General features: G+C 38.1%; 1 protein-coding gene across 1 annotated transcript in view; it reads left to right on the top strand.

Annotated features, from left to right (window-relative positions):
* The first annotated feature begins 2,681 nt into the window (after window positions 1-2,681).
* Window positions 2,682-12,052, top strand: part of NKAIN3 (sodium/potassium transporting ATPase interacting 3) — a 195,619-nt gene continuing 186,248 nt past the window's right edge. The window contains exons 1-2 of the mRNA XM_031058628.1: window positions 2,682-2,695; window positions 5,419-5,526. Of these exons, the coding sequence (XP_030914488.1) occupies window positions 2,682-2,695; window positions 5,419-5,526 (122 nt within the window). The remainder of the gene's footprint in view (window positions 2,696-5,418; window positions 5,527-12,052) is intronic.

The raw sequence follows: 12,052 nt of genomic DNA, 5'->3' as shown, positions 1-12,052 counted from the left end.
CATTAAGTATCAAAACATAACTTATATATTTGCTGTCCATTTTGTTTGACTAACATAAATTCACCAACACCTTAAGGTGTGTATGGTTTACCCCAAACTGTGGGAATCCATTAGAAAGACTTAGTGCACCAGATGATGGGATATACCCCAGGCCATACAAAAATGCAGCAGTCATTATAATTAAGAGTCTGCAGAAGAGTTTGTTGGAGACACATGGGAGACACTTTGGTCCTAAAGATCTGGAAGGGAGATCTGTGGATTTGGTGAGCAGCATGTCCCCAGGGAGGTGTGTGAATGTGCAAAGGCAGCATTATGGCAGCTCAAAATGAGAGGTGTGACAGCTCAAGCAGAAGCAGGAATAAATATGTTTGCTGCCTCTCCAATTCTGAAGTTACAAAGAAAAGGAGGCATATGGGGGACTTGCCTCTCATGGAGAAATATGGTGGGTTTTCTTTGTATCAGCTTCTTCCATGTAACTCCCATCTGCTGAATCACCGGGTTAAAGAGGTTTCTTTTCTGACAGCAGATTTTCCCAAACTCCTGCAAGATAATAATGCATGTTTATAATTTCTTACCATGGCATCAGATAAGGCAGGCTTACCTTGTCTTTATGCCTATTCCAGCAATGATAAAAAAAAGAGATTAAAGCACACTTCCCTGGGGTCTGAAAACTTCCTGTCATAGACTGATTGGTTAGCCTTGCTGAAAGCAGGTGTCTCTCTCCAGGGAGGTATAGCTGGAATGAGTAAGTCTACAGTGACTGAAATCTACTGGATGTACAAGTCTGTGACAGCCTAATGTGGTTACTGGTATTCACAAAGACACCAAAGACACCATGGAGCATTTTCTCTCCATGGTCTTCCCTTTCTGAACTTGCACAGTAAAATTAAATGAGGCAGAAGGTCTGCAGCAGGATTTTTTTTCCTGAGTTTAAAGGCTTCCCTTCAGATTTTGTACTAATCCATCTATTTAGGGTAGACAAAATGTGAGTAGGGAAGGAAGGCAAGTAACATTTTTATCCACTCAGTCTTTTAAAGATTCTTTTCACTAACTTTTAAGAATGACTTTCACAGCAGTAAGACCTTCAGACAAATAATATGCTAAAGATGAAACATGCCAATTTGATAGTCATAATTTTGGTCATAATAATTTCTCACTTTTGGTATATTTGTGCTCAAGTAAGATTTTGGAGAATTCGGAATAATTTCCTTATTTCCTTTTGGTTTTTTTGGTTTGTTTTCCTGAATTTTGAAATTAAGTCATACTACTGAAACGTCAAGACCACAACTCTACTTCTCTGGGGAAATGGGAGACAAAAATCTGCCATCATATGAATAGTACAACTTCTTGAAAGTCTTGAAGTAGATAGAACTTTAAAAAGTCAGATTTGGTAGAGATATGTTTTCCAGCTTTGTGCTTATTGGGGAGGTGAGAATAGATTCTGGCACTGCAAAGTACATGCATGCAATTTGTGTCTTTTGCAGAAAAGCAGGCAAACAAAATGTCCTCAGGCATGCTTAATGGCATGCTCACAGAGGAGACAAATGGCATTCCAGTGTTCCAACTGCTTTTGCTGTCAGTAATATGAACTTCAACAGTTCCATAGTAGGTATCCCCAGATGATATCTTCCAAAAGTCTCACAGTGGCCCGTGGTCCCAATAGTTGTGATAGGAAATGTCAGAGATTTCTGCCTACAACTGCTTTTCCCAAGTGTAAATTTTTTTCAGCCATGGAGCCAGCAAGACTATCTTCCTTCTACAGATGCTTGAGATATGTTTATTTTTTGATCCATATTTTATGTTTATGCACTTATCAATTGGTTGTTTGGTCTTACAATTTTCTTTACTGCAAGTATCTCTAATCAGATTCTGATTCATCTGACATTCGTTTTGCTTAAGTTAACCTCATGATTCAATAGAGGGAATTACATAGTGCAGTGAAGTTCCAGACACATTATAAAGATGTTCCTTTATCTTGTAGAGCTGATGATGAATTTGAGTTCTACCATTTAGCCCACTTACTATTCATTCATTGATGTCGTCCTGTAGCTCATGTGTTCCTAAAGAACCCTGTTGGCTTAATTGGGGTAACTGATGGGACTAAGGGTTCCAGGTTCTGAGTTTTGCCAGGGTCTTTGCTCTAAACTTGTCTTCTCATTAAGTACTGTCTCCTTTTGTTCTCCATATGAAAACTAACTTGCTCAAGTTTATAAATTTATGCTGGTTTAGTTGTATCAGATCTGCCACAGCAATGAAACCAGCATGTTCTGAAGACAGAAACATGCCTTGGAGTTTCTTGTATTTTCTAAAAGTTCTCCCTTCCCCACAGAGCCTGTCATAGCACATTTGATGAATTCGCCAGAAAGGCTCTGAAAAAGGAAACACTTGTGCTGTGAGAGGGTGACCGAGCACTGGCACAGGTCTCCCCAAGAGGAGTCCCACCCTGGGAGATATTCAATGACCATCTAGACGTGGTCCTGGGGAAATGACCCTGGGTGGCCTGGGTTGAGCAAGGGGCTGGGACCAGGTAACCTCCAGAGGTCCCCTCCCACCTTTACCATTCCATGAACCACTTTTGCTCCACTAGCACTCAAGTAGGACCTCTGCATTAACTTAAACATTGGTCTCCTGTAAAACTGTGCCATTTCTTGATGTCTCCTGGGCAAGTCACAAAGTTCAGGATGATAGCCAGGAGGTACTTGCACAGCATCAACCTATACAATCCAAGTAGTCTGGAGGAAATGTGATTGTGATACAGCTCAGAAGAGCACAGCACACAGAGGTGTGATACTTTGCAACTAATTAAGGCTGTTTGGTTCTTATCTCAGCTGTGTAGGAACATTTTGTACATAGCATTAAAACAAACTGACAAACATTTGAGGAATTTTGCAGATCTTAGGGATCAGTATTCTGAAAACCAAAGGAGAAATTTTCAACCATGTGACTCTATTATCCTATATGACTTAAGATTGTCTCTACTTTTGCCTATGTAATCTTGCTGAGCATCTCTAGGTAACTAGGAATAATTACCTCCAGCCTTTGAAGAGCACTGGTGTCTTTTGTGACATCCTGGTAGCCCCCCCGCTTTCCTCATCTTGCTTGCTCGGCTCCAAGCCTTTTGAGAGACAATTGACAAGTATGGGTATGTCTTGGCTGTGCCTAGGAATGGACAAAAGAGCTGCTGGAGAAGGTTTGACTGATGGGATAAATAGAGAGACTACCACTGAGATAAGTAAAGAGCTCCACCGATATCACTAGATATCATCTTTTTGTAGTGCATACTGAAATATCAGCAGTGAGGCTATTGGATAGGGGCAGAAATTGGGAAGGTATAGGGAGATAATTACTGCATCTGTGGTTTGCAAGGACAAGGCTACATAAACTTTTTTGAAGCACTGCAGTCCAACTCCTATGGAGAAAAAGCAAAAGTTGGAGGATTAAATGGAAGTAAGTCATTGAGAGATTAATTATGTTCTATTAAAATCACAGAAAAAGTTTAGATTAAACAATTTGAACACTTACTTTATGAAAGAGATCTAAATATATAACATGCAGAACTTTTACACTTCTATATGTATACCTTTGAGTTTTAAAATTATCCTGAATGGTATTATCCCTACTTCTAAATACTTGTTTTAAATTCAGATAATAATTCATCCTTCTCTCTTATAAACAATGGATTGCCAGTTTGTAACAAGCCAAAGTCAAGATCTTATTTGATGCCAAATGAAAATATGTATTTCCATTGGAAAAGGAACACGTGAGAGTTTGTCTGCACATCTAGAAGAGTGCTGGCCACTCTTGTTTGGGGAAGATGAATTTAAAATGAAACGGGTGCTGTTTGAATGATGACATTTTGGAATGGCATTCTGAAAGGGTTAGGGGAATCAAGACAGTTTATGTAGAAATTAAACTCCTTAAAAGAAGTTGAGAGTGGAGGTAATTTAGAAAGAATCTATCTTAAACAATCCAAAAGATATCTTTTATTTCCCTGTAGGTCTATAACAATCATTTTCCAGAACAGGTGTTTCTGTTGACAGCTTTCTAGTAAACCATACATGTAGTTATATATACAATTTGAGAAGTTTATTCTCCATTCTGTGTGAGGAAGCTACAAAATCACAGAAAATAATGTGAATTTGGAGTTTTATTTCTACAAGAGAATAGCAGATCTTAGAATACCTGTAAAAGAGTGAGATTTAAAGCAAGATATGGCTATGTAATCACCCACCTCTAACTACAGTATTCTTCTTTCATGTTTGAGAATAGTCTCACACTTCCCATTCTTTTTAATCAAAACATACTTGCATGTCTAAATGAGACAAAAATGCTCATATAGCCCTCTACTGGAATTTATTCATACAATAAATTTTATTGATGAATAACTTAAGATAACATGAGGTCAAAATATTTGTCATGCTGCTGTTCAGTCCTATTCCAACCCTTCTTCCTGGCCAAATAACTCAGGAGGTGGAGGGATGTTTTTGCTATGCTGTAAAGAAAGAAGGGTATTTCTGTATTTTACCTGACAACATGAAATGATCCAGTATCAGAGTTTTCTTGTCAATGCAATGGCAACGTCAATGCAGCATCAATGGCAACATCAGTGCATCTCATCACATGCAATGACAGGGTCAAAGGATCCATGAATGTTGCTACTAGGCTTGAAATTGGCATCTGAGAGCAAGTGAATGACCTGCAGTGCAGGGACCTATTTAGACACATTGTGAGACTTCTGAGCTGGTGCTAAACTGCTTTTTTTCCCCTTGTGCATCTGTCAAATATAAGCAGTCTCTCATTCTTCTATTTTTGCATGGCTGGCATTTGAAAGATGCATTGGAGAGAAGTTTTCTGGGGGAAAAAAAAAAGGGAAGATTATCCAGGCAGACATCTGAAGTCCTGCCTGCTGTGGAAATAGGCTCTGTGCTGTGGCTCAAATTAGAGGTAACAGCCAGCACATGATTTTTATTGCTTGGCTTATTACTTTGTTTTGCCTGAAGAGAATTGGTGATTGAAGATACACTGCCTTTTTGGAACCACAAACTAAACATAAGATGCACCATCCTGTGGGAAACCTTATGTTTCTCAAGACCTGGCATGAATTAATTTGTGCCATTTGATATTTCATGCCAAAAGCTCATATCAGACAATTATAGTTTGATAAATTTGAACTTTTAACTGTCCTACTTGTCCAGGTCCATGTGAGCTCTGAACATGTATCTTCCTTGGTTGTGGAAGGAGAATTCCAACTGGTTTAATTTCTGTCTTTTGAAGCCTGCATTAAAACACTGGTTTGGAGGGTTTTAAAGAGTAATGAAAGACTTATTTCAAGAGTAGAGGGTTGCTCTTTGGCAAGAAGGAGCATGACATTCATCTCCTAGAGGCTCTAAATACTGTTTTTACTTGTTTACCTTACAGGGATTTCAATTCTTTTTTCACCTTGCAGTCTGGGTGCCCATCTCAACATCTCTTCCTTCCCAGTCAGACTCCTCATGCTGAGGATGGGTTGGGTACAGATCCTGCAGCGTAGGTTCGCAGCTTTTTATTTTTGTCTCATTTTTCTCACTTTTCTTTCTTTAAACTGGATCCCATAGGCATCAAGATCTAGGAGGGATCTAGGGCTGTCAGCTTCATTGTTATCAAATTGCCTCCTTATCTGTCACCTCCTTACCTTGCCTGCTATGCCTTGAGAATTCAAATAAGTAGTAAACCTATTAAATTCTCACCTTAGTTAGTTAGTAAATACTTCTCTGTGTCTTAAACCTCTGCATTCAGGAAGTCTGTAAAGGTACAGAGGTTTACTGGAGGTGTTCAAATGTGGAAATAAATAAAAAAAACAATTACAAGAATTTAGTATTTGAAGATGTGAAGGGATATAATGGTGTGGCAAATTAAAACTTTCTTTTGGACTAAATTTACCACATATGCCACTTGATATAATTAGAAAGAAGTCAATTGTAATTTGCTTTTCCATTCTCTCTAGTGTCTTTGACATGGACTTTTTCATTCATAGTAAGATAGAAATCTTTAAAGATTTTTAACCTATAACCAAGTCTTACACTGTCTTTTGCTGTATGTGGGCTGGCATTTAAATGAAACAACCAAGGGAGTCTTAAATGCCATTTTAAGCATGTTCATTCCAGCTGTTTGCAGGATTTTATAGGTCAAGCAGCCAAGGGGCTTGACTTTAGTGTTTTGGGATCAGTTACAGCTTCATTGGAGGGTTGAAATTCAATCTTAAATCACTGTACTGTAACGAGTTGGCGCTATGGGGTTTTATTACAATAGTTGGATTCTTCCCTCTCATGGCTACCTACATCCTGGAACTGCATTTTTATGGGCTCTGTTTGGTACAGATGTAGCCATCAGCCTTGGGTATATCACTCTGGCACCTGTAGTGTGCTGGGAACTGGAACTGTCTGATGCCACCTTTTGTGTCACTGCAGTCAGGTGACCCTGCAGAATAAACATCAACAAACTCTTCTTCTCATGCTGATGAGATTCTTAAATAATTTGCTATTGCTTCTCTGAGCCAGATCCTGCAGCTCTGATGCAGTCATGGCTTCTTTTGACTTTGTGTGAGCTTTGCAGAGGCAAAACTGGAGGGCTGGTAAAATACCTAATAATATCATATCAAATCCATCACTCAAAATCTTCCTGCACATCACCAGTGTAGTTGCAAGGCTTTTGTAGTACACATCATTAGAAAAACAGTTTTGTATTAAGAATTACTTTTGTTTTGTGTCTGTCTGATAATATTAAATAGTGATATTAAATATATGTATATATTTGTTAAAATGTGGACAAAAGAATCTTTTCAGCGCCCTCTAAGTAGATTTATAGATTTTAAAAATCTGGCATTTACCATCTCTCCTTTTTATACTAGGGTTCAAACTACCTGATGAGATCAACTTCTTTGCCATTCATTTAGTGGGGTCTTTTGGTTCTGAGTTGTTAGAGCAGTGTATTGGCTCTCAAAAATCATTGAAAATATACTACTTGCTCCTTGTCCATCTTTTTTCTTAAACATTTATCAAAGAACAACTGGTAAAGTATTGAGGAGTGAAATTTTTTTTCTTCTTAGATTTTTTTTTGTTTTGTTAAAATATCATGTCTTCGGCAATATTATGTGCTGTCACTACCATCACCCTCCACTGAACTCATTCACCAAAGCAGTTAGCAGAATGGTGGGAAAAACTTTACTTAATTCTGAGTATTTTCCATATGAGTTCAACAGCTGAATAAGAATAGCATTTGCTGTTGAAAAGCAGCACAGGCTGTCTTAAAAAGACAACATATTTCTTATTGAACATGCCTTTCTTTTATTTGTTTTTATGCTTTGGACTTCACTAATCTTGGCTACTGCTCTTTTATCGAGCTCCTTTAGCACATGTATTTCTTTTGCTTCATATTTTATTTAAAATTACTCAAGTGACAGCCAATTACCTATCTATCTGACCAAGGCTGCAAAGACACTTTTGATCATCAGGTTTTTTTCCTTCTCTGACAATTACCTGTCAGAAAGCTAAGTTTCTCTTTTGCTCCATTAAACTAAACTCACTATAAATATTTGTGATTTACTCAGAACCTTTCTGATGTTCAATAACCTCCATGACACATAGTCTTATAAATGTATTTAGTGAGCTGTTATAAGGGATTGCCTTCCTAAAATCACCCAAAAGCTAGTGTTTCACCTGGACAAGTGAATGCAGATCATTAAAAATCTAATGAGAGTTTGTTCTGTGCTCAGATAATTCCTTTAACTGTCACCAAAGCTATGAAGTAGTGATCGAGGTCAAACATTTAATTGTGACACTGACTACATTCATTTTTGGTAATGAAGCCTGTAGTGAAAGAGGATAAGTTACAAATAAAGAGGCTGTAATATTTAGCTGGGGAACAGTAACTTGCTAAATAGCGTTCTTCAGCTAAGAGTGATCATTCTGACACTTCCCTTCCTCTTCAGGTTTAAATGCTCTCCCCTGCATTAAAAACATAGCATTTCTCTGCTGTTAAATCTTATCTTCCTTTTTACTGAAGTCAAGCCTGTCAGTAAAATTCTGAAATCACAGCAGGAGTAAAAAATTTGTATAAAAAGTTGTTTATGCATTACCATTGGCCTTTGATGAAACTTACTTATTTACTTATTTATTTTAACCTTCTTCTTTCATCACCTGTTAATTTCCTGTTAGAAATCCTGGGGTTTAGCATGTGGTAAGTCAGTCTTTTACTCTCCAGTGCTGAGGTTTTATCCACAGTAGCTTGGCAGCTTTTTGATGTCTTTTCCCCTAAATTAGAAAGTGCATATTTTCCAAATGTGAACGTTGAGCGTTTGCCCCAAGGTTTTACAAAAATGTTTTCTCAGTGAAACATCTGTCAAGAAAAAAGAAATACACACCTAAGAGCCTTGGAATGTGAAGACAGACTTTAAGTCAAATGTGCCTAGTGCTAAGAGTGACCTTGATCCAAGGTCTTGCCTATTCCAGCCAAATGCAAAGGCTGCAGGGTGGTGTAGGAGGCTCCTGCTGCTCCTCTCCTGCCTCACCATTGCCCTCTCCCTTCTGTTGATGTGTAGCTTTTTGGGAGTGCCCACCAATCTGGGGACAAAATAACCAAGGGAGAAGGGAGGGAAAGAAGGAAGGAGGGAAAGGAGGGGATGGGATGGGACGGGATGGGACGGGACGGGAGGACAGGTTGTGAGGAAAAGGTGATTGCACTGCTGACCTTAGCAAAGGTATCCTGGGGCTTCAGAACAGAGACTACTCAAAGCTGCAGGTGGAATTTCTTTGGAGGAGGCTGGGGGACCACTTCAGTTTTTAACAGCTGCATCTTCCAAACTGAACTAAACTGTAATTCAGTTGGAACCGTGGAACAGTTCCACATTGGAACTAGTGATAATGGTAAAAAGACTAACAATCCTCAGAAATTCATCATGTTCAGGAAACTCTTCCTGAAGCCACAGGTTAAATTTATGATCATAGCTTATGAAGACATAAGACATAACATATGATCATAATTTATGAAGACAAGAATTTTGAAGAAAACATCTTTATTCTTAGGAGCAGCAGTTAGTATGGATGATGTGCTGTGCCCTGGAACTTGTCCTGTGATAAGTAATAGCAATATCAGCCAATTCTGTGTTTTACATGCATAATTCAAATGTTACAGATAATTCCTGACCTGAATTTAGAAAATGAATGCTATGAACTGTAATTTTTTTGTTCACCATTTTTTGTATACTATTTTAATTTTTGAAAGCTGAGTCCATTTGTAACAGTAAGTGTCCATTTGTGAAGTCATAATTTTTCTCCTTTTTTTCTCTATCTTGTAAAATTGTTTTAATTTCAAAAAGGATTTCAAAGCTATATAGTTTTACAGCTCTACAGTTATTAAATATTTCTTTGATTTTTTTTTAGATTTCTCAAATACAAGTGTTTTAGGTATAATACTGATATTTATGTTTTCTTATAATTTCTAGGGATTGTTTTACATGACAGAGTGAAGCAACTTTTTAGTATCAAATTCAGAGTAGATTACACTTCCCAGTTTTTTAAAATTTAGTAATTTATACAGTAGCAAATTTGCAGCTATATCTTTTAACCTTTTATTTTTACATTTAGCAATATTATTGTCTTCTGTTTATATCATGCCACTTTTGGGTCTTTTCTTGTATGAAATGATCTATTACATATGAAAACTCTTTATTTTGGTATAGTGACTTCTTCTGTTATGGATTTGGTTCTATTTATTAATCTCAAACTAACATGTCATCTATAAAACTTTTCCATTAAACTGTAAGACTGACTGTTTTCCTTGATGCTTCTGACAGAAGAGAAAATTGAGTTTTAACACAAATTTGAAAGTTGACTTTATAACTCTGCTGTGGTGTCTCATCACTCAGACAGCTTCTGATTTATATTTTGAAGTATAAGAGGACCTGAGAATTTAGAGGAAGGGTTTAATTCGCAGGGCACCCTGTTGAATCCTTCTCTCAAAAACGTTTTTTGATTTCTCTATTGATGAGGAACATCTTGATGATTTCTTTCTGCAGATCCTATGCAGCATTGCCTTTTATTTTGCTACTCCTTTGCCTTAAACGGCTTGTAAAACAGTTACGCTACAGTTGCACTATTTTTTCTGTTCAGGAGGTTCCAATTTTGCTGCACATCTGGTTGACCTCTCAAGGTGAAGAAGCTCAGAATTCAAATAGATCAGTTCACCTGAAGTTTTTGCTGCTCTTAATAAAAAAGGGCTTGAGCATGGCAGGAAGAGAAAGTTCACCCTGAGTGACTTTATTGAAGCCCCATCTTGCAGCTTAGTGCCTTCTCCTTGGGCTCTGCAGGAAGTGGGATGGGAAATGTTGGAAGACTTAGTGAAACAAAGAGGTAAAAACCCAAGACTTCATTAAGTGAAGTGCTACAGTCCCACTAGAGCATTTTACTGCTAGTCCTGGTCTCCTGAGTCTTGCACTTTGCATTGCAAGATTGTCAGTGGTGATGATGACTCAATAACAAAGCGCTCCCTTGCCAGCAGTAACAAGAAATATCATGCATCCTTTTCCAAGTGTTGTTATGATAAGAAAATGTTATTTCCCATCAATTCTGATAGGTCTTTATAAGTTCTCATGAAAATATTTCACTCAATTGGACATAGATTTCATTATAAACATACATCTAATATCGAAGTTGCTGAAACAAATTCTCCTCCTTTATTTGCAAGAAATGTTTGGGGTTTCATTCCACTTCTATGTTACTCGTTTTAAAAAGTATCAAACAATTTATTATGGACAGTCCCACACTTTGTTGTTTTAGTTGTCACAAGTAATGGAGGTGCAGCCTCTCCCAGCTTAGTAGGGAACTGGTATGACAGTAAACCCCAGAGGACCTCAGTCACATTGAGCATACCCCAGCTGCAGCCTGGAGCTCCTCTGCCCTACTAAATTGATTATCTGTCTTCTAGCAATGGAAGAAGTTGAGCCAGCTAATTTTGGGAACCTCTCCCTTCCCTTTAGGTTTCAGTTTTTTAGGCTGTTTTCAGAAGAATCTGAAAATTGTGAAGAAATTATAAATTAATGTGGGTAAAATTCTTGTTGAGAAGAACAGCCTCCTTATAATCAGAATGTTTCTGGTAAACATTTTGAAGTATTCACATGCACCTAACTCCAAGTGAAACCATCTTTCACAGAATCTAGGCTAGTTTGCTGGCCACTGATGGACACAGGGATTTTGGATTTGGGCGAACATCAACAGTATGGGCTCTTCATATCTGTGCAAGACCAGCCTGTAAATATTCACAGGTGCCTGTTTCCTCCCCTTTATTCTGATGATTTCTGTCAAATGAATTGCCTGAATCACAGCCTGTGTTAGGGATTATGTTTTCATTTGCACAGAGCTAAAATCTTTGTGGCCTTCAGTGCTTCTTGGGGGCTCTACTAGACATGAGAACAGCAGCACTCAGATGTCTCCTCTATTCGGTTTAGATTGCTCATATGGTATAAAGAAAACAGATCTTAATATGTTTCCTCTGCCATGATAATGAATTATTAGCTTTTTAACTTCTGCCTGTGTTGCCTGGAAGGTGTTATAATTTAGAAGAAAGTAGCAATTTGAGGAGGAAAGACATGCCTCCTACCTCTTTCTTTTCTTTAGATTCTCCTCAGCCCCCACACCACCTCTGCTAATGTATTCCGTGGGCTTTGGGGATGAGACAAATTACTCTGTGTTGGTGACAAGAGCAGGATAAATGAGACTTAGCTGTGCAGGAAGGTCTCTCTGCATAGCCTGATGGTGAGAGCACTTAGTGGGGAAGGAATGGTACTGTATGCTTGGCATCCTGCTTCCAGGGCTCCTTCAGTGGTTTCATGCTGTCACTGTATATAAAATAAAGAGTGAGCCCTGCAGGCAAGAAACATGAGCAACTCTCTCAGTTTTGTACAAGTGCCATAGGCAATAGACTGTACCCTCATGTTTCTGCTTGTGCTCTCTTTTTGACTTGTGAAATACAATTATTTTTTTTTTTTGCCTGTAACACAGCTTCAAAGAGAAGCTCTTTC

This window comes from Geospiza fortis, unplaced genomic scaffold, assembly GCF_000277835.1.
Source record: "Geospiza fortis unplaced genomic scaffold, GeoFor_1.0 scaffold121, whole genome shotgun sequence".
Taxonomy (NCBI): domain Eukaryota; kingdom Metazoa; phylum Chordata; class Aves; order Passeriformes; family Thraupidae; genus Geospiza; species Geospiza fortis.
This window is presented reverse-complemented; position numbering and strand designations above follow the sequence as displayed.